General features: G+C 39.2%; 1 protein-coding gene across 1 annotated transcript in view; it reads right to left on the reverse strand.

Annotated features, from left to right (window-relative positions):
- The window catches only part of FSIP1 (fibrous sheath interacting protein 1), a 208,875-nt gene that overhangs the window by 177,917 nt on the left and 5,375 nt on the right, over window positions 1–25,583 (reverse strand). The window contains exons 2-5 of the mRNA XM_019968497.2: window positions 23,359–23,491; window positions 12,747–12,930; window positions 7,797–7,951; window positions 6,409–6,502 (exon numbers count right to left, since the gene is read on the reverse strand). Of these exons, the coding sequence (XP_019824056.2) occupies window positions 6,409–6,502; window positions 7,797–7,951; window positions 12,747–12,930; window positions 23,359–23,484 (559 nt within the window). The 5' untranslated portion in view covers window positions 23,485–23,491. The remainder of the gene's footprint in view (window positions 1–6,408; window positions 6,503–7,796; window positions 7,952–12,746; window positions 12,931–23,358; window positions 23,492–25,583) is intronic.

Here is a 25,583-nt window from a genome sequence, read left to right on the forward strand (position 1 = left end):
TAGAGGAGAACATAGGCAAAACACTCTCTGACATACATCACAGCAGGATCCTCTATGACCCACCTCCCAGAATATTGGAAATAAAAGCAAAAATAAACAAATGGGGCCTAATTAAAATTAAAAGCTTCTGCACAACAAAGGAAACTATTAGCAAGGTGGAAAGACAGCCTTCAGAATGGGAGAAAATAATAGCAAATGAAGCAACTGACAAAGAATTAATCTAAAAAATATACAAGCAACTCCTGCAGCTCAATTTCAAAAAAATAAACGACCCAATCAAAAAGTGGGCCAAAGAACTAAACAGACATTTCTCCAAAGAAGACATACAGATGGCTAACAAACAAACACATGAAAAGACGCTCAACATCACTTATTATCAGAGAAATGCAAATCAAAGCCACAATGAGGTACCATTTCATGCCAGTCAGAATGGCTGTGATCTAAAAGTCTACAAGCAATAAATGCTGGAGAGGATGTGGAGAAAAGGGAACCCTCTTACACTGTTGGTGGGAATGCAAACTAGTACAGCCACTATGCAGAACAGTGTGGAGATTCCTTAAAAAACTGGAAATAGAACTGCCATATGACCCAGCAATCCCACTGCTGGGCATACACACTGAGGAAACCAGAAGGGAAAGAGACACGTGTACCCCAATGTTCATCGCAGCACTGTTTATAATAGCCAGGACATGGAAGCAACCTAGATGTCCATCAGCAGATGAATGGATAAGAAAGCAGTGGTACATATACACAATGGAGTATTACTCCGCCATTAAAAAGAATACATTTGAATCAGTTCTAATGAGGTGGATGAAACTGGAACCTATTATACAGAGTGAAGCCAGAAAGAAAAACACCAATACAGTATACTAACGCATATATATGGAACTTAGAATGATGATAACGATAACCCTGTATGTGAGACAGCAAAAGAGACACAGATGTATAGAACAGTCTTCTGGACTCTATGGGAGAGGGCGAGGGTGGGATGGTTTGGGAGAATGGCATTGAAACATGTATATTATCATATGTGAAACGAATCGCCTGTCCAGGTTCGATGCATGATACAGGATGCTGGTGCACTGAGATGACCCAGAGGGATGGGGAGGGAGGTGGGAGGGGGGTGCAGGATGGGGAACACATGTACACCCGTGGCGGATTCATGTCAATGTATGGCAAAACCAATACAATATTGTAAAGTAAAAAAAAAGAAATTCGCCTCCTATAGAAGACTAGGCATCAAAAAAATCTAATAAATCTGAAGAACAAGGAATACAATAATAACGTCTCTTCGTTCTGGTGAACTGGTCAAGTGTGAACTAATCAAGACAGACGACATCAAGAATGAAGAACAACAGACACTTGCTTACCCAAAAGTGTCTTTGATCCCATTTCCTTTTTTTTTTTTAATTTTATTTTATTTTTAAACTTTACAATATTGTATTAGTTTTGCCAAATATCGAAATGAATCCGCCACAGGTATACACGTGTTCCCCATCCTGAACCCTCCTCCCTCCTCCCTCCCCATACCATGAAGCAACTGACAAACAACTAATCTCAAATTAAACAAGCTGGTGCACTGGGACGACCCAGAGGGAGGGTATGGGGAGTGAGGAGGGAGGAAGGTTCAGGATGGGGAACACAGGTATACCTGTGGCGGATTCATTTCGATATTTGGCAAAACTAATACAATATTGTAAAGTTTTAAAATAAAATAAAATTTAAAAAAATATATACAAGCAACTCCTACAGCTCAACTCCAGAAAAATAAATGACCCAATCAAAACATGGGCCAAAGAACTAAATAGACATTTCTCCAAAGAAGACATACAGATCCCATTTCCTTTTATACTGACCCTACTTTTACATCTTATCTGCTCTGCACACAACAAACACTGCCAATACATAATAATCAACTAAGAATTCAAAATCTAAAAACTGAAACTTTGAAATAATAATATTTAAGCAATGACTTTCTCTGGCTGTAGCTTCTAAGCCTCTAGTAACTCCAGCTTTCAGCCCATGAAGGCTAAAAAGATTCCATGTTAGAAGTGTAAATGTCTAAGGGTCTACAGTAGTCACGTAACTCCAGAGGTACAACTGTGAACTCCATGTTGTTGTTGCTGTTCAGTCGCTCAGTCATGTTTGACTCTCTGTAAACCACACGGACTGCAGTACACCGGGCCTCCCTGTACCTCACCATCTCCTGGAGCTTGCTCAAACTCATGTCCATTGAGTCTGTGATACCATCCAACCATCTCATCCTCTGTCATCCCCTTCTCCCCCTGCCTTCAATCTTTCCCAGCCTCAGGGTCTTGTCTAATGAGTCAGGTCTTCACATTAGGTGACCAATGTATTGGAGCCTCAGCTTCAGCAGCAGTCCTTCCAATGAATATTCAGGGTTGATTTCCTTTAGGATTGACTTAACCATATAGACCTTTCATGGGCTTTAAAAATTAAATATATTTGATAGCTCAAATTTGTGAAGAAAGGCCAGATAAAAACAAAAGTCTTGCCCTCCAGGGCCAAAAGCTCACTCAGTAGTGAACCCTGTGACCAAAAAGGCTGATGTTAAAAGGCTACAACCATGGATTCCCTTATGGAGTGGCCTGACTTAAAGTCCTTGCTCCAGAGTCAAGCACAGCAAGTGTGACCTCTTAGAAATGCGTTAGTGGATAAATCAGCATTTAACTCCTGCATTCTAGAATACAGATTTTGATCATTGTTGTTCAGTCACTAAGTCATGTCCAACTCTGTAACCCCATTGACTGCAGCACACCAGGGTCCTCCGTTCTCCACTATCTCCTGAAGTTTGCTCAAATTCATGTCCATTGAGTCAGCGATGCTATTTAACCATCTCATCTTCTGCTGCCCCCTCCTCCTTTTGTCTTCAATCTTTCCCTACTGAACAACAAAGGAAACCATCAACAAAACGAAAAGACAACCTACAGACCGGGAGAACATATTTGCCAACAATGTGACCAACATTTCCAAAATGTACAAACAGCTCATACAATCCAACAGCAGAAAACCAAACAACCCAATAAAAAAATGAACAGAAGACCTAAACAGACATGTCTCCGGAGAAGACATACAGATGGCCAATAGGCACATGAAAAGATGTTCCATTACATCACTAATTACTAGAGAAATGCAATTGAAAACCATAATGAGGTATCACCTCACACCATTCAGAATGGCCATCATCAGATAGTCTACAAATAATGAATGCAGGAGAAGGTGTGGAGAAAAAGGAACTCTCCTCCACTGTTGGTGGGGATGCAAATTGGGGCAGCCACTATGGAGAACATTAGGGAGCTTCCTTTAAGAACTAAAAATAGAACTAACATATGACCCCGCAATCCCACTCCTGGAAGCCCTACTCAGAGCCAGTCTAATGCCCAAGCAATACTATATGACCAATTTAGATGATGTAGCTTAAAGGATTTAAAAAGTGTTCTGCCAAAAAACACCAACTCTTCCCAATCACTAAAACATTCATTACTAAGAAGGTTAAAATAAGTTATATGATTCACAGCACTTCTGCAGAAGAAGAAAAAGAAAAGAAGGAAGAGGAGGAGGCAGATCACAATATACAGTTGATTCCTGAACAATGTAAGTTTAAATTGCACAAGTTCACTTATACACAAATTTTTCTCAATAAATGTGTACTACAGTACCACACAATCCTTGATTGGTTCAATCCACAGACTTAAATTGAAGAAAGTAGGGAAACCACTAGACCATTCAGGTACGACCTAAATCAAATCCCTTATGATTATATACTGGAAGTGAGAAATAGATTTAAGGGACTAGATCTGATAGATAGAGTGCCTGATGAACTATGGATGGAGGTTTGTGACATTGTACAGGAGACTGGGATTAGGACCATCCCCAAGAAAAAGAAATGCAAAAAGGCAAAATGGCTGTCTGAGGAGGCCTTACAAATAGCTGTGAAAAGAAGAGAAGCGAAAAGCAAAGGAGAAAAGGAAAGATATAAGCATCTGAAAGTTCCAAAGAATAGCAAAGAGAGATAAGAAAGCCTTCCTCAGTGATCAATGCAAAGAAATAGTGGAAAACATTAGAATGGGAAAGACTAGAGATCTCTTCAAGAAAATTAGAGATACCAAGGGAACATTTCATGCAAAGAAGAGCTCAATAAAGGACAGAAATGCTATGGACCTAACAGAAACAGAAGATATTAAGAAGAGGTGGCAAGAATACACAGAAGAACTGTACAAAAAAAAAAGATCTTCACAACCCAGATAATCACAATGGTGTGATCACTGACCTAGAGCCAGACATCCTGGAATGTGAAGTCAAGTGGGCCTTAGGAAGCATCACTACGAACAAAGATAGTGGAGATGATGGAATTCCAGTGGAGCTATTCCAAATCCTAAAAGATGCTGCTGTGAAAGTGCTGCACTCAATATGCCAGCAAATTTGGAAAACTCAGCAGTGGCCACAGGACTGGAAAAGGTCAGTTTTCATTCCAATCCCAAAGAAAGGCAATGCCAAAGAATGCTCAAACAACCATGCAATTGTACTCATCTCACATGCTAGTAAAGTAATGCTCAATATTCTCCAAGCCAGGCTTCAGCAATACATAAACTGTGAACTTCCAGATGTTCAAGCTGGATTTAGAAAAGGCAGAGGAACCAGAGATCAAATTGCCAACATCCACTGGATCATCAGAATAGCAAGAGAGTTCCAGAAAAACATCTATTTCTGCTTTCTCGACTATGCCAAAGCCTTTGACTGTGTGCATCACAATAAACTGTGGAAAATTCTGAAAGAGATGGGAATACCAGACCACTTGACCTGCCTCTTGAGAAACATGTATGCAGGTCAGGAAGCAACAGTTAGAACTGGACATGGCACAACAGACTGGTTCCAAATAGGAAAAGGAGTACGTCAAGGTTGTATATTGTCACCCTGCTTATTTAACTTATATGCAGAGTACATCATGAGAAACGCTGGGCTGGAGGAAGCACAAGCTGGAATCAAGATTGCCGGGAGAAATATCAAGAACCTCAGATATGCAGATGACACCACCCTTATGGCAGAAAGTGAAGAACTAAAGAGCCTCTTGATGAAAGCGAAAGAGGAGAGTAAAAAAGTTGGCTTAAAGCTCAACATTCAGAAAACTAAGATCATGGCATCCGGTCCCATCACTTCATGGGAAATATATGGGGAAACAGTGGAAACAGTGACCGACTTTATTTTTGGGGGCTCCAAAATCACTGTAGATGGTGACTGCAGCCATGAAATTAAAAGACGCTTACTCCTTGGAAGGAAAGTTATGACCAACCTAGACAGCATATTAAAAAGCAGAGACATTATTTTGCCAACAAAGGTCCGTCTAGTCAAGGCTATGATTTTTCCAGTGATCATGTATGGATGTGAGAGTTGGATTGTGAAGAAAGCTGAGCACCAAAGAATTGATGCTTTTGAACTGTGGTGTTGGAGAAGACTCTTGAGAGTCCCTTGGACTGCAAGGAGATCCAACCAGTTCATTCTAAAGGAAATCAGTCCTGGGTGTTCATTGGAAGGACTGATGTTGAAGCTGAAACTCCAATACTTTGGCCACCTGATGGGAAGAAGAGACTGACTCGTTTGAAAAACACCCTGATACTGGGAAAGATTGACGGCAGGAGGAGAAAGGGACAACAGAGGATGAGATGATTGGATGGCATCACCAACGCAATGGACATGAGTTTGGGTAAACTCCAGGAGTTGGTGATGGACAGGGAGGCCTGGCGTGCTGCGTTTCATGGGGTTGCAAAGAGTCGAACACGACTGAGCGACTGAACTGACTAGTGGATGTAGAACCACAGAGACAGGTGGCCAATACACTTATACTTGGATTTTCAACTGCACGGGGGCCAGTGCTCCTAAACACCATGTGTTCAAGGATCAACTGCTACATACACACAAGGGGAGTAGAAACACGTGCACAGAAGTAACTAGCTGGTCTCATAAAGCAGGACTATGAGTGAATAGGAAAAGGACAAATCAGTAACAGATTTTTATAAAAGGTTGCAGAGGCCTGAGTGAGAAACCCCATGGGATGTCATCACACAACTAGGGGACTGTGAACATAAACTAGGTGTCTAGAGGCATCCAAGAGGTACAGCAATTACCGGCAAAGACATGCTTGGTCTACTTCCTGGTTTTTCACTCCTTGTTTCCTCATCTCTGAGCAGACACAAACCCTAGAACACAAACCCTAGAAGACTCTGAAATGTACTCAAATTCACCATAGTTTCATATTGTCCTACCTAACATGATGGTTTCTCCTAAAGAAAAATTAAACTCACAAAGAAAAAGAAAACTGAATTGAGAATTTTACTTTAATCCAAATATTCTATGACTCTGAGATAAAAATAATGAATCAATTTTACTCACCAACAGTTTCTTCTGATGCAGCAGTCAAAGCTAGAAACTTTTTTGTATTTTCCATCTCCTCATTACTTTGCAAAACTTCATCATTTTTTGCAGACTAATAAAAGAGAATAAAAGCTTAAACATGGGGAAAGAAGGCAACTGTATTCACTGATATATTTTTTTAAATTCTAAGATGGTTTCCAATTCTGTTCATAAATACAGGTCATTTTTACTCCTTTAATTAGGAAATCTGTTCATGTTTCCTATTCCCTCAAAATTCTGTCAATGAGCATTCCCAGTTAAGAGTTGGAATATGTCTATCTCTATATGATAATTACCTTGCTTTAAGTTTCTGTTTAATAATAAGCAAGTTTCATACATTTCAAAATTGGTATTATTTTATTATGATTCCAGTTATAATTCATATTTCCAAGCAAGTAAAAATTTGCTTTGAAATTCAACAGAGGTAAGTGATAGACTAACTTTTCCTGCTAAAATGTATTTTTCTAGCTTAAAGCACTACATTTTATATACTTACTTTTCCTTCCCATTGGTCTTCCTGGGAACCCTGTAAAAATGTATTCTTAACTACTTTACTGTTAATTCACATCATTGCCTGGGAAATTTCCTAGGAAGTCAGTCAACTAATCAAGGTAGAATTTATAAAAAACAATCCATCTGTTGTTATAATGGTCCTTATCTTAAAAGTGCAATAGCTATACACAAGTCAGTGCCAACATCTGGTCAACTTCCACCCCTCAATACTACAGAGAATAAAAGGTCCAAGAAGGCCAAGGAGAGTTAATCAAGCATTAGAAATTCACTAAGACAGAAGTATATAGAGCATGGTCACAGACCACAGGCATTTTACAGCTTCCCAAAGAGATCTTGACCAGCATGTGAAATAGTCAACTCCTCGCTTGCTTGTCACAAAAGTTTACTCAAGTAATAATGGTAACCAGGGGGTTAGATTTTTTTGTTTTTGTGTACTGATCTCCAAACTGTAAGCTTGCTGAAGAAAAAGCTGACATACATAGCTGATGAACGTAGGCACCAAATTCCTTTCTATTCCAGATATGGAGGAACCCAGGCGCCCAGGCCAGACACTGGAGAGAGAAGCCTATTGTGCTGTCTGTCCACTGGCGAGAGAAGCCTGTTTTGTTGTCTGGGGAATGAAGACGCTCAGGGCAGTGCCCGAAATCTGGAATCCTGCAAAATCACCTTCTCCAGTTCCAGAAAACTCTCTCTCTCACTGCTCCCTCACCCCATACACACATATAAACACTACTGCCCTATCTCCACAAAATAAATTAAGGCAGACCACACTAGCACTACCAGAGGCCATGCTATTTCTACTTATTAGAGGAAGTTGCTTCTCACATGTCAACATAAGATTATACAATTCTTACCTTAAGTTCCTCCCACAGCTTTATTCTCATTTCTAGACCTTGCTTTTTAATTTCTTTTTCTTTGTATTGTCTCTTCACCAATATCTTGTCAAGCCTCTTCATCTTCTGAATTGCATCCTGAAGTTGAAAATCTAATTCTTTTAATTCAAATTCATCTGTATTATGTTGAAAGTAGGAATGAGCATGAAGTTTATTAAAATCATAAAGCTTTTTTTTTTCTTGTTTTACTTTTACTATTTGTTCTTTCATTCAACAAATGTTTATGGTTGGTGTAATAACTAACATTGGTGTCATGTATCTTAGTTTGGAAAAAAGTGAAAGTGTTAGTCACTCAGTCGTGTCCAACACTTTGCCATCCTATGGACTGTGGCCTTCCAGGCTCCTCTGTGCATGACATTTTCCAGGTAAGAATACTGGAATGAGTAGCCATTCCATTCTCCAGGGGTTCTTCCCAACCCAGGGATCAAATCTGGGCCTTCTGCTTTGCAGGTGGACTCTACCATCTGAGCCACCAGGGAAGCCTGCTTTCGCTTTTTTTTTTTTTTTTTTTTCATATAATTATCTAACAACCTTGTGAAACAGACATTTAGTTCTCTCTTACAGTTGAGATAACTTAATCCTTTCAAATAACTAATAAATTATAGCACTGAATTCAGAAGTGGGTCTCATATGATTTTAACCCCAAATTCTTTCTCCTTCATTCTGCTATACTTTCTATATTCATAATTAACAAAGAATAAGACAAAGACCCTATCCTGCAATTGCTTCAGACTAACTGAAAGAGAAGTCACTTACACAAATAGCTATAGTAAAATATAGCATGTCAGAGACACAGAGTAATTCCACCATGTCAGAAACAAATTCAGAAAAGTACACCATGTAACTAAACACCTTTCATCTACACTCCTTCCTGTTATCCCATTTTCCTGAAACACCTTAAAGTAAAAGTGAAAGTTGCTCAGTCATGTCTGACTCTTTGCAAACCCATGGACTATACAGTCCATGGAATTCTACAGGCCAGAATACTGAAGTTGGTAGCCTTTCCCTTCTCCAGGGGATCTTCCGAACCCAGGTCTCCCGCATTGCAGGCAGATTCTTTACCAGCTGAGCCACCAGAGAAGCCCAAAACACTCTAAAATGTTCTTGAATTATGGATAATTGATAGTTAGGAACTATTTAGAACTCCTGTTATTTAAGTTTTCACTTATGACTATGATTAATAATAATTATAAATGATTAATAATAATTATCATTATGATTAATGGTCATATTAATAATAGCAGCCAACACCTCAGACAGTAAAGAATCCTTCTGCAAAGCAGGAGACCCCAGTTCAATCCCTGGGTCAGGGAGATACCCTGGAGAAAGGAATGCCTATCCACTTAGTATTCTTGCCTGGAAAATCCCATGGACAGAGGAGCCTGGCAGGCTACAGTCCATGGGGTCACAAAGAGTCAGACGTGACTGAGAGACTAAAACTATCACTACTACTAACATTTATACATTTACCTGATAGGCACAGTGTTAAATGCTTTATTTACATTCATTATCTTGTGTAATCCTCACCATAAACCAGTGAGACGGAATAATTATTGCCCCTATTTTACAAATTAGTAAACTGAGGCTAATTTGTAACTGAGTTAAATATATGTCCAAGATCTATCATCTTATAACTAGTAAAAGGCAGAGTCAGTCTCTGCCCAGATCTGTGTTGACTCCAGAACTAAAGCTCTTTACCATCAGGAGATAATTCCTCTGTAAAGTCTGATGAAAGATGATAACCTGGCAATAAGCATAGGTGTTCAAGTCCTAAAGTCTCAGCTACGCCAGCTTAGATCATCAGAAATGTCATATTATGCAAAGAAAAGCCAAGTTTTGCAACTTTTGAAAATACAGAGTCCAATGGTGTTTCCCTATAATGTATATCACTTTCTCTTAAAGGAAAAGGAGATATGTTTAGAGGGAAGAAGCTTACCCAAAAAGAATACTGATCTTACTAATAAGGAGACTCTACAAATTGTATTGCTCACATACGTCAAACGCAAAAGCCTCTAGTTCTAATTCCAACTGGCAGCCCTAGCATTCTCAAGCTCCATGTATACAGGTGGTTTATCCAGCAGGCATTTTTGAAGTTAACTCTTGCTACACGGAAACAATATAATGTAATATAATATAAACATTACAATGTTTACATTGTAATGTAAATATAATGTAATATAAACAATACAACGTAAATGGGGCCACTAGCTAGTCTCAACTCTAATACCTCATTTCCTGATAACTGTAATCCTGAGTCACCTGGTCTGAGAGCTGATCTCATGCCAAACACAATTTAAATCAGTTCTCAAAGTTTATGAGCTTGTTACTGAACCCAAACTCATTCTGCTCACCGCATGACAGGCCAATAAATCAGAAAACAAGCTGTTGGAACAAGAAATGACAACTTGAGTCAAAAAACTAGCCGACTGAGAAGATGTCAGACTAGCATCTCAAAAAAACATCCATCTCCCCGTCAGTCCAAATCTGGACTCTTTTTAAATATACAACAGGGGGAGGAGGAAGAACCCACTGTGGCACCAACCAATGGCTGAGCAGGGCTACTAATGGTTACTGATTGACAGTTGATCATTAACAGTCACTTGCTTGGGGGAGGGGCCCACTGTGGCACCAACCAATGACTGAGTAGGGCAACTATGGCTGGTGTCTGCCTCGCTGCTACTGCACCCCAAGCTGAAACGTACAACTGCAGAAAGCAGCCAGGTCTGAACTAGCACCCGGCCGCTCCAGCAACATCATTCTTCAACCCATAGTGCATTAGTGGCCATGTGGAGATGGCTGACACACCCATCAACCAGAACCATTGTCTGAGGCAGTGGGCACTGTGAGCACAGCCCTCTGCTGGCCATACCAGCCAGCCTGTGACCCTCAAGACAGCCTCAAAGTTGGTGTCCCCGGAGTGGAGCTCCGAGCTGGCTGTTTGTGCAGTGGGAGCCAGCCAGCCCAGTGAGCTGGTCAAGGCCTGAGTGGAGAGGGGCAGCTGAGCAGCCCCTGCCTCAATGGAGCCCACAGGCCTGTGCCAGAGAGGGAAGAGCCCATCACGCCTCAGGTTCAGGCTGGGGAGGCCACCACTACAAGCTCAGCTTTCCTTTATAGTTCATAAATTATGGAAAACCCAAAGTAACTTTTGTTTATGTGAGTTATGTCTGTGGATAATTATCATATTAGAAATCAAAATTGAAGAATATTATAAATATATATTTATTCATTTTTAAATAATAAACATGGCATTACTTATTACATTTTAACACAAATATAACACTTTTATGACAAATAGCTATATTTTCCAAAAAAATTGTTGAGAAGAATAGTGATATTTTCAATCTTTTGTACCTGGATTAATAGAAGACAGCTGGATTCACGTACCTGCTTCAAAGTCAATCTACTGTAATCTGTTGCCTCAGTTAAAGTATATGAAGAAAATTTGGCCTTACACAGTAGTTGGAAAGGGGAGGAGAAATATCCTTTTCAGATAATGGTGGATATTCTTCTTTAATACTAATATTAAAACTGGACAAGAGGTAGTTTCTTAAAGTTTAGTTATAATGTGAAATCTGTAACCCTAGTTATTCCATAAATCCATGGATCTATTTTTCATGTTAAATGGATCTTTTATCCTGCATTGGTTATTTGGAAGCCAGTGGTTCACTGAAGTAGGCAAACCTTCAAAATATTAACACATTTCAATATACAATATCAACAAATCACATTTGTTAATATTGCCACTGATTTTTATCAGAAAAGTCTAAGTACTAGGAAGTTGTAAAGCTCATATTGACATACACAAATTTTCTAAGATTCTAAGTTTTTACTTGAAAGCTCAAATTTTATCATTGACAAAAAATACTTTCAGTTGTTTTCCCGAATTAACAGGTCCCTTTCAATTTTTACAAAAATGTCTGCCAAATACTTAAGTCCGAACAACAGTAGTTTGTCTGCCACTTATTCTTTCAAGTGAAAATGGAGTCCCATTAAAAAAGGACCAGTTCAACTCTCAAATTACCTCACAAACACTTTTCCTCAACACAACCTTCACATCTTGGCATACAGCAGAATTTCTTTATATGTACCTCCCAATTTACCACATAGGTTATAAAAAAGATGTGTACTCAAAGGTCAAGATTAATTAGAATTTTAAAATTTTACTGCTCCATCAAGAACATTCTTGAGTGACATCGGCTATTTCTTTCTTCTGCCTATGCCAGGCCTTAAAGAACACAATGACTATTAGTACAGTTTGATGCCATTCATTGTCCTGATTCATGTCAAAGCACCAGCAATTTTACCCACCATTGCTTTTGTACCATCACTGAAACCACTCAGTGGGCAAAAAAGCAAACAGAATCATTTCAGTATTATAATGAATTATATTACTGATATATCAGTATTACAATGAGACTAGTTTTTACTCTGCAGAGTTCCTAAAAGGGCCTCAGAGCCCAGGGCTTTGCAGTCCATGTTTTGAGAACTGCTGTTCTAATTCACTTTGACCAGTATTAATAACCATGGGAAAAGAAGGAGTTTTTTGAAATCCAGAAGGTATTAAAATCAAATGAGATTATCCCTTAAAAGGCATTTATATATTACAGGATACATTTTATCATATAATTTTCAAAAAGATCAATAAATCATGTCATAAAATACAGAAATACTTCCTACTTGATTAAAATGATCACAGTAACAATTTTATTATATGACATATTATATTTCTACATGTACTTAAGAACTCTTAATATTCTTGTAAATAAAAACTTGGTGATTTGCTTTCTCACAAAAAAAATGTATCATTATTTCTACATAATAAAAAATAAATAATAAAAAACTATGTAATTCTAATATTTTAACTATAGCATCTGTAATTATCATTAGCTAATTACCAAGTAATTATCCTACCTGAACATTCAGGGACTATCTGATGTTGACCCAAGTTCGAATCATCATCTGACCCCTCTTCAGGCAATTTTATTTTCTCAGAGTAGCTTTCCCCTTTATTATCATTACTGTTTCTACTTTCCTCTGTATTATTGCTTTCTGAGTAGCCTTCTTTACCAGAGTTCAAATTGATTGCAGTATCAACCTAAAAATTATTTCCAAAGAAATAGTTTTCAAAAATAATGTTTTTTATTTTAAATTTCTAGACTAGTTTAACTCAAATATAAGTATATGTAAGGACATGCATCATACAGTAGTGTTAAATTATTCTAATAATATAACACTTGATAAAATACAATTTACATACACAATTGAATTTAATAACATTTGCACCAAAGTAATATGCACCACTCTCCAGCAATTTCTAGCAATAATAGAGAAGAATCTGTCCCAAAGAGAATCTCTCTCTGTCAAGCTCTGAGGATGAGGCACAATGGTCCCTGCTGCCTGAGCTTACTTTCAGATGGAGAGTCAAGGGTCTAGGGCAAGCTAATCAACACAGTAGTCACTGCTCACATGTGGCTACTGAACAGCTGCAAAGTGAATAGTCTGAATCACAGTGTACTTCTAATGGAGGTCTTCAAATCAGAACCATGTGCTTTGGTTAATCATTTACTCTTATACTAGTCACAGCTTTTCTATCTCATTTTGGTTTCTCTTTCCATTTTAGCAAAGTTCATTTGCTAAAAACTGGTGAAAACATCAGTTTGGTGCAGCTGTGTTTTCCTGAGAGAGGACAGGAAAAGACATCCATGGCTGCACGAAGCAAAAACAGGGATCACAGGGCTTGAAGGCTCTGCTTGGCAGTAAAAGTCACCTTGGAAATTCACACAGCCCACAAGAGGGCAAAACCTCAGGGAGAGTGGAGACATACCTTTCCCCTCCAACGGAGGGAATGTCTGTTCCAGCCCTGCAGGACCCAGCCCTTGGAGGCTTTTATGCTCCTGGTCTACACTCCATCATTGCCATCTGGGTCCCCTTGTGAATCTCCAGGACAGAAGGCAGGTGGTGCTGAGAATTAAACTGCCAGGGTTTAATTGCTTACATGACTGCACAAGCTTACACGAGTGCACAAGCATCTCTCTTCACCTGAACTAGGACATAAGCCCCAGGAGAACTGAGCTGAGTCCGTAGTATAAAAATCATAACTGACATTTACTGAGAATTACTACTGGCCAGGTCCTGTGCTGAGTGCTTTACACACACTGCCTCAGTCACGTCTCACAATGACCCTCTGGGATAGGTATTACTACCCCAATTTAACAGAGAAGAAAACAGGTACATTATGGACTGAAACTAGTAGAGACCTAATTTATAATAAGCAAAACAATGCTTACTTTATGTGATCTTGGAAGTGTTAAAGAGGGTTTCCTGTTCAAAAATATTCTTCTGTGAAAGGCCAGGTTAAAGCCTAAAATTCCATAATATCCAGTAAATTCTTAAGGCTGCATAGTTTCGTGAGAATGCTGAAATTGCTAGAAGTCACACAAGCCCTGTCAGTAATTTAGATCTTGGCATAAATGAATCAAGCTGATCTTTCCCTGAGAACGGGTTTTTATACAGGGGTAACATAACTAGATATTAGCAACTACTCAGATACCACATTTCAGTATACACAAAGATCTTTCACACGTGTTACCTCATATGATCCTGACGCTCAGAATGAGCAGGAAAAATGAGACAAAAGACATGAAACACAACAAAAGGCAAATACTGCCCATTTCACAATTTTACCCACAGTTTCCCATCCCAGTAGCACCAACCATCTCCCCATCCCACTGCCCATGGGCCTCTCTTCCCAACCCCTCTGATCGTCTACCTTGTGGCCTGTTTGCTTTTTTTACTTCTTCATTCTCAAAGCCACATTCAGCCTCCACTTTTCATTGCTCCATGTACCCTACTTCATCTCCACGTTAGTCCCAAGAAAGGTAGTCTATAAAAACACTTCCAAACAATTAGATACCTACCTGAAAGCCATGAGATTTTTTTACACCAGTTGCAACAATTGGCTCCTTCAAGAAAAATATTCAGAAGCAACAATAAACCAAAATTCTAAGACTGAGAACTATACCATTACTACAGAAATTTCATTAAAATTCTAGCATTTTAGGGAATTCCTGGCAGTCCAATAGTTAAGAATCCATGCTTCCACTGCAGGGAACACGGCTTCAATCCCTGATCAGGAAACTAGATCCCACAAGCTATACAGCATGTGGCAAAAAAAAAAAACAAAAAAACCTCTAGCATTTTAAATTCATTTTCTGCCACTCAGAAATTTTTGCAAGAAATTAATAAAAGACAAATGAGCAATAAAACTAATCAAAATACTAAGATTTATTATTCTGACAATGTAAAAGGTCTTACAGACACTAAATCATTTGCAGTCAGCAGTCAACATGCAGCATACCTGTGGATTTTCCACCCCAACCCCAGATGAACCTTACTAATTTTCCACGTAAATCACAACTTTTACAAAGTCTTGCCTTTGCTATTAGTATCAAAGTCCTCATTGGTTAATAAATATGCTAGAGTTTGTTTTGACCTATAGCTTAGTGGGTTCAAATAAAATATGCCTGGAATTAATTGCTGATATATTTCTTTTAAATAAATTTGAATGAGGTAATATTAAGCTATGTTTTAAAACATGTGCATCAATATTGTGAAGTTGCTGCTTTAGAAAAAAATCATCACCTAGGAATATGTAAGCAGAAATACTAATCCTTTGCTACTCTAAAATTTGTCAGGTCTTTGTAAATATATTATCCTACCTACATAAAATGGTAAATTTTTCATTCTAAATTTGTTAAACACAGTTATGTGACAGCTACTATGTGTCTGACTTTACACTGAATTTCATGAAAAATAACATAGGAAGGACTGACCAATTAGGTTAAAGAATTAAGGCCAATTAGCTAAGATGTATTGAGTACTTACTACATGCTGCTACTAAGTCGCTTCAGTCATGTCCAACTCTGTGCGACCCCATAGACGGCAGCCCACCAGGCTCCACCATCCCTGGGATTCTCCAGGCAAGAACACTGGAGTGGGTTGCCACTTCCTTCTCCAATGCATAAAAGTGAAAGTGAAGTTGCTCAGTCGTGTTGGACTCTTAGCGACCCCATGGACTGCAGCCTACCAGGCTCCTCCGCCCATGGGATTTTCTAGGCAAGAGTACTGGAGTAGGGCGCCACTGCCTTCTCTGTACTAGGTGCTGCTGCTGCTGCTAAGTCGCTTCAGTCGTGTCCGACTCTGTGCGACCCCATAGACGGAAGCCCACCAGGCTCCCCCATCCCTGGGACTCTCCAGGCAAGAACACTGGAGTGGGTTGCCATTTCCCTCTCCAATGCATGAAAGTGAGAAGTGAAAGTGAAGTCGCTCAGTCGTGTCCAACTCCTAGCGACCCCTTGGACTGCAGCCCACCAGGCTCCTCCATCCATGGGATTTTCCAGGCAAGAGTACTGGAGTGGGGTGCCATTGCTAGTCACTTCTAAAAATTGTAGATATTTCACTCATTTTATCCCCAAAATGCCGGGAGCCGGCATATTGCATATTGAGTGCAGCACTTTCCACAGCATCACCTTTCAGGATCTGGAATAGCTCAATTGGAAGTCTATCACTGCCGGGAGCCAGCGTGAGGAACTCCGCCCATGACAAAGGTCATGAGGAAGGAGGCTCGGCATACGCAAACGCGGGATCGAGTCTCAGGAGTCCCCCATCTACCCCCAAAACCAGAGTCTGCCTACTTTCTGCTTTGTGCTTTCACCTACACCTCTGACTTTACGGGGGGCTGTCCCCCACTACCTCTCTCTGAAAGAAGAGTTAGCTTACAGCTCCAGTTAATAATTCCTGGGTGTGACAGTGTTTCAACCTACAAACTCCTTTGGAAATCCTCTAGCCTGCCTGAATAGGTTTTTCTGGCCACATGTGATTGTTCAGAGCCTCCCAACTGTGAGAGGCAGGAGATGTTCTAAACTGTCTAAACACAGATTCTTTTGAGTAGTTAAAAGATTGATTAGAAATTGTATTGGTGAAGGGATTTTCACTTGTTGGGCCAATGTTTGCTGCTAAGTTTCCATATCCCTTACCTGCTGTGTCCCTGGCAATGTATTGATTAATATAATTGGTGTAAGTAGCTTTAATGTTTGTAACCTGGGACCCTTGAGTTAATTCTTTTTCTTGTTATAGCCCACCACACCTTTGCTCTGTAGGAATGCAACTTTATCTAATGCTTTTGGAGGGTGGCTCCTGACCAATCACCTTTAGAGAAAAATAAGTTTTCTGAAGAAAGGGTCTTAAAATGTTAACAGGCCTCCGGGCCAGAAGATGATGCAAATCACCTAAGCTTTTGCATATGATAAGTTTGCAGGAAGAAAGCCTGGCTTGCTGCATGACTCTACCCCTTCCCCCATTATCCTCTATGCATAACTTAAGGTATAAAAACTACTTTGGAAAATAAAGTGCGGGCCTTGTTCACCAAAACTTGGTCTCACCATGTCGTTCTTTCTCTTACCTTCTGGCTGAATTATTCAGCCTCTTTTCTCCACTGAATTTCCTCACTGAGCTATCCTTATTTCAGCCTCTTTTCTTCACTGAAATTTCCTCACTGAGCTATCCTCATTCTATTACTCTTTATATCCTTAATTAACGTTTAATTAAGCAATTGTTTCCTGATCCTCGCCGACGCCGTCCCCGCTTCGAATTCCCTGGATCCACCGGGGCTGGACCCCGGCACCAAAACATGCCTAAGAGGTGGACAGTATTGAACAGATTAGGAAACTGACACAGAGAGTCGAAGTATTAATAATTTTCCCAAAATCACATAAAATGTGGTCAGCAAAGCCTATTTTGAACCCATAACTCCAGAGTTTAGGTTTATAATCAGTAAGCTTGAGACTAAAGAGTCTAAAATTGTTTTGGGCTGTTGGAATCTAAAATTGTTTTAGACTCCCCTTTAGGCTATAGGGAAAACCGAATAAACTGAAACTTTCCATCTACTTAGAAATGAATAGTTCTAAGCTCACAAGAATACTGGGGAAATTGCCAGTCAACAGAAATTAAAAGGAAACTAAAAGCTGAGAAACCTGTATGCAGGTCAAGAAGCAACAGTCAGAACCAGATATGGGACAATGGACTGGTTCAAAATTGGGAAAGGATTACATCAAGGCTGTATATTGTCACCCTGATTATTTAACTTATAGGCAGAGTACATCATGCAAAATGCCAGGCTAGATGAATCACAAGCTGGAATCAAGATTGCCAGGAGAAAATATCAGCAACCCCAGATATGAAGATGACACCACCCTGATGGCAGAAAGCAGGGAGGAACTAATGAGACTTTTGATGAAGGTGAAAGAGGAGAGTGAACAATCTGGCTTAAAACTCAACACTCAAAAAGATAAGTTCATGGCATCGGGTCTCATCACTTCATGGCAAATAAATGGGGAAAAGATGGAAACAGTGACAGACTTTTATTTTCTTGGGCTCCAAAATCACTGCTCCAATGCAGACAGTAACTGCAGCCACGAAATTAAAAGACACTTGCTCATTGGGAAAAAAGCTATGACAAACTTAGACAGCATATTAAAAAGCAGAGACATCACTTCGCCAACAAAGGTCCATATAGTCAAAGCTACACTTTTCTCAGTAATCATGTACAGATGTGAGAGTTAGACCATAAAGAAGGCTGAGCACCAAATAATTAATGCTTTCAAACTGTGATGCTGGATAAGACTCTTGAGGGTCCCTTGGACAGCAAGAAGATCAAAACAGTCAATCCTAAAAGGTATCAACCTTAAATATTCATTGGAAGAACTGGTGCTGAAGCTGGAGCTCCAACACTTTAACCACCTGATGCAGAGCTGACACATTGGAAAAGATGATGATGCTGGGAAAGATTGAAGGCATGAGGAGAAGGGGATGACAGAGGATGAGATAGTTGGATGGCATCACCAACTCAATGGATGTGAGTTTGAGCAAACTCTGGGAGATGGTGAAGGACAGGGAAGCCTAGTGTACTGCAGTCTATGAGGTTCCAAAGAGTCAGACACAACTTAAGAGACTGAACAAGAACAACAACAAAAACTGAAATAGGAACCTTTATAAATCCTTAAAGCAGATGACCTGGTGGGGGCTGGGTGGGAGCAGAGTATGTGTGTGTTAAGTTGCTTCAGTCATGTCTGATTCTTTGCAACCCTATGGACTGAAGCCCACCAGGCTCCTCTGTCCATGGGATTCTCCAGGCAAGAATACTGGAGTGCACTGCCATGCCCTTCTCCAGGGGATCTTCCCAACTCAGGGACTGAACCTGCATCTCTTATGTCTCCCGCGTTGGCAGGCAGGACTCTTTACCACTAGTACCAGGACAGGTAAAAGAAAAATATGCTGGCCTCAGAAAGCCATAGCCTTGGGCTTTACCACCTACACAGAGCTAGGAGACTAGGACTTGGGCTCATGCAAGACAGGATGGAGAAGACCCTTCCCTCTCCTGCTTCATGAAGCTGGATCCCTTAAAAAGGTGCCTCCTCAGTGACAGTGCAGACTAGAAAAATATATCTATCCAAAAGCACAGGATACAAACAAAAAATGTGTCTGTGTCCCTGGAGAAGGAAATGGCAACCCACTCCAGTGTTCTTGCCTGGAGAATCCCAGGGACGGGGGAGCCTCGTGGGCCACTGTCTATGGGGTCGCACAGAGTCAGACACAACTGAAGCGACTTAGCAGCAGCAACAGCAGTTCCGAGTGGGAAACAGTCTTCCCTGAGAATGTGCAACCATGGGGTCATGCTTTATGTGGGTTTGAATTCCAATTAATATTATTCATGAGCTCTGGAATGCTTCAAGATGAAAAATTAGCCAAAAAAAAAAAAAAAGATTCATGCCAGTGGTATCTCTGAGCCATTTGGTAGAAGCAAACAGAAACTTGCTCTGGAAGGTACAGCTTCAAATCAGGCTCCATAAATTTTCCAAAATTAAAACTTACAATCCCAAAGTTCAAAAGCCATGAACACATGACCAACAGTAAGCAAGAGTCACAATAAACAAAAGAACTTAAGATATTACTATAAAAATCTGATAAAGATTTATGAGTATTAAGATTTAATGAGTATTAAGAAAGAATCCAAATAATACAAAAAGAATAAGATATTCTTTTTAAGAATTCTCCAGGCCAGAATACTGAAGTAGGTAGCCTTTTCCTTCTCCAGGGGATCTTCCCAACCCTGGGATCAAACCCAGGTCTCCCACATTGCAGGTGGATTCTTTATCAGCTGAGCCACAAGGGAAACCCAGAAATATTGGAGTGAGTAGCCTAATCCGCTCCAGTAGATCTTCCCAACCCAGGAATCGAACCAGGGTCTCCTGCATTGCAGGCAGATACGTTACCAACTGAGCTACCAGGGAAGCCCTAATAATAAGCAAGATTCAGAATAAATAAAAGAACTTAAGATATTATTATAAAAAGCTGATAAAGATAAATAGTTCTAATGAGTCTGAAGAAAGAATCCAAATAACACAAAAAGATTAAGATAAATTTGAAAATAAATGACAAAGAACTTCAAGAAATTAAAAATATATCATTAAGATTAAAAATTCAATGGATAGATTAAAGAACAGATTTGACATAGTATTAGAAAGAATTCCAAGAAATATATATTAAAAATTCCCCAGCATGATGCACAGAGAAATAAATGAATTTTTTTTTAATTTTAAGAGACATAAAGAATAGAAGAGAAAGGTTCAAAAGAAATTTTATTGGACTTCCAGGATGTTAAAATATAAAAAAAAAATGCAGGCAATATTTGAAATATATGAAAATACAGTGGCTAAGAAGTTTTAAAAATAAAAATAAAAAACACATATCCTTACATTGAAGTAGTACTAGTCTTCAGAAACACAAATTAAATAAGTCCATACCTAGGGGAGTAATAATAGATATCAAAAACAAAGGGAAAAAAATAAAGTGGCCAGAGAAAAATATCTAAAATAGACAACCCACACTGGAATGAACAGTGGGCTTACAAAAGCCTTCTCACTGGCAACAAAAGAGGCAAGTATCTAAATGCAAAATACAGAACTATAAAACTTTCAGAAGAAAAAACAGGAAAAAAATATTTGGGAACTTGGGTTAAACAAAGGATTCTTAGATACAACCAAAAAATACAATTCTCAAAAGAAAAAAAGCATGATGAATTGCACTTAAAATGTTAAATGTTCTTTAAAAGACACAGTTAAAAGAAAGAAAAACCAAGCTACAGACTAGGAGAAAATATTTGCAAATAATATATCTGACAAAAGACTATTTACTTACTATTGACTTTTCAGAGTTCTTTATGTATTCCAGATAGAGTCTTTTGAACATAAACTTTCCAAAAAAAATATGTGAATTGTAAATAAGCACATAAAAACACAACATTATTAGTCATCAGGGAAATTTCATTTGCACCCTCAGTGAGATATTACTTTATACTTATTGTATATATGCAAATATTTACAGCAGCTTTATTCATAATCACCAAAATCTGCAAACTACCCAAATGCTCCTCACCTGGGGAATGAATAAGCAAACTGTGGTTTACCCACACAATGGAACACTGCTAAGCAATAAAAAGATGTGAGTGAACAAGCATCAACATGGATGAGTCTCAGACGCAGTGTGCCAGCAAACAAAAGCCAGACTCAAAAGCTACATTTTTTTTTTTAACTTCATTCATTTGACCTTCTGGAAAAGGAAAAACTAAAGGGACAGAAATCAGATCCAGAGTTTCCAGGGATTAAGAGTAGGAGAGACTATTTATGACAGGCTAGCATGAGGGCATTTTTGAGAGGTAATGATGGAACTGTTCTATATTGTGATTGTGATAAGATCACTCCACACACGTGCCAAACTCAAAATTAAACACCAAAAGAGACTGAATTTCACAGTATGTAAAATGTTTAAATTAGAAGCAAAGAAGTCAATGAGATGCTATGTAAATAGATGGGAAGATTTACTATCATAAAATTAGAAATTCTCTCCAAATTAATCTATAAATTCAAAGCGATTTCAATCAAAACCTCAACAGTATTTTTCATAGAACTTGAAAACTGTTCTAAAATATAAAAACAACAAAAAGCCAAGTACAGCTAGGACAGTCCTAGAGAAAAATATGATGGGGAGACCGATCTCATCAGATGTCAAGAATTATTACAATGCTGTAAGAGTTAACACACAGTAATGATGCAGGATTAGATGAAAAAAACATAAGAGTTAAGCTAGAAACTGTATTTTACAAAGCTGCTTGCAGGCTGGATTCTGGATATGTGTTAGTTTCATCCAATTAGGTGCATCTGCACAAAATTTATACCACAGAAATGAGGTAGAAGCCATCTTGCTAAGCTCCTGATATGCAGCTGGTCTCTTTACTGACTGAGCCACCAAGGAAGCCCTATATTATTGACAAGAAATATCAAAGGCAGTCACCTCTGCATGTCTCGTCACCAGTTTTATGGTTCTGAGAGAAGTGTAGAATATCAGAGGCAGCAACAGCAGCAGCTTTCAGATCTCTGGATTTTGGATACGGTGGTGTGACTGGGCTTCCCTCGTAGCTCAGCAGTACGGAACCTGCCTGCAATGCAGAAGACACAGGAGACCTGGATTTGATCCTTGAGTAGGGAAGATCCCCTGGAGGAGGAAATGGAAAATCCCACGGACAGAGGAGCCTGACAGGCTACGGGCCATGGGGTCACAAAACAGTTGCACGTGACTGAGCATACACACACAGTGTGATCTGGGAACCAATGATCCAAGAAAAGTCCCCTCTGTGATTTCCTTTTCAGCTGGCCCTCAATTGATTTAGGAACTGAATTTCTTGTATTCAATCTGGAATACATTCTAGGCTGGAAATGCCTAGAATGTTTTCTATTTCCAGCATTAAATCATGATAGACACTCCTCTAAGAGTTTTGTAATGCAGTCTAACCCATAAATCAAAAGAATACGTGAGAAGGGAGTCATAAAACTGCAAAGAAAATTTTCACCATAAGCTTCAAAATTTTTGTTTCCCACAACCTTAAGACAAATAAACTGCCCCACATCACAGAGAGAAAAAGATTCTTTAAAAAAAAAAAATATTGAATTAGATATTTTGAGAAAAGATAGAAAGACTAATAAAGATAATAAAGGGAGTCACAACCGGGTAATGTACCTACTAAATATACACCATGTGGTCTTGATCCAGACTCTGTTTTTTAAATTAATGAATCTTTTTCATAGTTAAGAGTCAATGGTGGCATAGTAGATATTGGAATACAAAGCTTTCTTATAAAAGAAGAAAAGTTAACAAATGAGCATTATCAAAGTACAACTATGGAAAATTAAGCCATACTCTATCCTCCCTACCCCCAAAAGAGGGGAAAGTAAAGAAGGAAAGAGTATTTTCACATAAAAAGATCTAAAGTAACAAACAAGAAATCTATGAGTGCTCCCAGAACACACCTTTTAAAGAGGAACCTTAGAAGGGGATGTTAACAACAGCTCTGGTTCACCAATTGCTAGAGATTGAAAGAAGTCGTTTATATAATTTCTAAACAGCAAAGTACCTTGAAGGATGCTGGTTCTGGTGAGAGCACCTCCAAAGAAGCATTTGAACTTCGGCTCCCAGGACGTGTTCTTGAATTTGAGGCTGGTTTTGAAATTTCATCCAAGTTTCCCTTTATAATATCCATTGATATCCTGAAACAAAATTTTAAGCAAGCTGTGACTTGTATGTTTAAATGTTTCATCACTGTTAACATTCAGTTAACTCAGAGCCTTTGTTACAAGGATTATGTTGCTACCAAACTCACAGGACCCTAACTTCATCAAAAGATGTCTATGTCCACGGATCATTACATTTTACATCACTGTAAGTGGAAAAAACATGCTGCCCAGGATGTTAGATTCTGAAAGTGGCTAAAAAAGTGCAGAAGTGAATGCCATTCAGTGGCTTTCTGCATCTCCAAGAGAAACACTTACTGTGTCCTAGGCCTTAGAAGACACTTTCGGAGAACCACACCTCTCAGCCAAGACTCATGCATCATTGTAATAACTTCCCAAAGCCTCTACTTGCTTTTGGTTTTACTTTCCTTATTCTAGCTCAGCCTTCAGCCTGGGCTCCCTCTCAGCTCTGATTTCTCCTCTCTTCCTTGGTACCAAATCTTCATGGAGTACCTGCTGCTGCTGCTGCTGCTGGTAATCACTCTTCTATCAACCCTGCCCTTCTAAGACCCACAACTCTACTTCTACCCTGAAGCAACAGAGAACTGAACCTACTCTATCTAGCAGAGGACAGACTTTCATTATCTGGATACACATTGCCAATCTCCTCAACTATTTTTCGGGTGACACCATCCAAAGGCCTTATACCAGTCTGGCTGCTCTATTCCCAGGACTGTTTCCTAAAGCAGGAGATATTAGGCAGGGTGGTTTAATCTAATGAGAAAACTTGAGCATTGCCAGCACCTTGATCCTGCCAAACTGTGCCCTTGATCAGGACCATTCCAGATTTGTTCAGTAATGCTGGGGTGGCATACATGCCAAATAAAATGGAAGAAACAGAGAGAATTTCAGAGTTTGCCTTCTCAATACTTAGCTTTACATATGTGTGACTGGATATCTTCCAACAAATCCTTTCCTAAATTCCTACTGGTTATGAATCAAACCATTTCTCTCATAAGAGAATAAAGGCAACTGCCTCTGGCCCAGCAAGTGAAACAATGTCCTTTTCTTACCCTACAAAATGACTCATCTATCTTTCTCTTTTTGAACAGGGAAGGCAGAGTCCAAGAAAGTTCCGGACACAGGAGGAAGCCCAAACATGAACAACCCCATGCTCCTCCAAGGCACACAGAGGGATAATATGATTTAGCTCCCAACCATTCAATGTACCGAGGCGTCAAGGACCAGTAGGTCAACTCTTTCCATCTCACCAAATGAAAAAGGCATTGATCTCAACATTATTCAACTCTGTAAAAGGGTTTTTGGCTCACTCAGGAAGGCACTGACATTATTATTGTGGGATGACGGATCACCCTGGCCCATCACATCACAATCAAAAAGCGTAAGTCACTGAAAGGCCAAATGTCTTGTAATGCCCTAAGCAGCCTGTCAAGGGAGACTTATTGCAGTGCACAGAGGGAGCAATGAGATGGAAGCCTGTGCAGAGCCCGTATAATACACGTCAATAAGGGGAGGGGCACAGGGAACCACCAATGGCATGGACCAGCTAAGAGGCTCCAGAAATCTCTCCATTTGCTTTAGAAATAGGTCTGTTCTTTTATGTTTGCTCCTGAAAATCATAAATAAAACACACTTCCCAGGATGGGTAGGGATATAACTAACAATCTTATGATTTGGCCATCTAGAAAAAAGTACGGATAAAGGGCAGTGAATTAGGAACTTAGAGATGTATCTGAGTGTATTAGAAAACAATCTCAGTAGCCACAGAGAAATCCCACAAGAAAAATAAAGCATTGTGCAAGAAAGCAAACAATCAAATGATAATTAAATACTTTTAATTATATAAGCACTGAATATTGATTTAACCAAATACTGTGCCTTAATTATATTGAGTGTATGTGAGGAGTATGTAAAAGGAAATGTATAAAAAATCTAACCTGTCAAAATAGGAAATCAAAGAGAATATCCAAAACTTGATAAATCTAAACAATAGTTAAACAAGCATAATGTTTACAAGTTCAAGATATTTGTCCCTGAAGGATGTGACATTTTTTTCCACTGTAAATATTATACTGTATTTTGACATATTTTACTATATTACTTTATT

The sequence above is a fragment of the Bos indicus genome, chromosome 10 (genome assembly GCF_029378745.1).
Source record: "Bos indicus isolate NIAB-ARS_2022 breed Sahiwal x Tharparkar chromosome 10, NIAB-ARS_B.indTharparkar_mat_pri_1.0, whole genome shotgun sequence".
Classification (NCBI taxonomy): Eukaryota; Metazoa; Chordata; class Mammalia; order Artiodactyla; family Bovidae; genus Bos; species Bos indicus.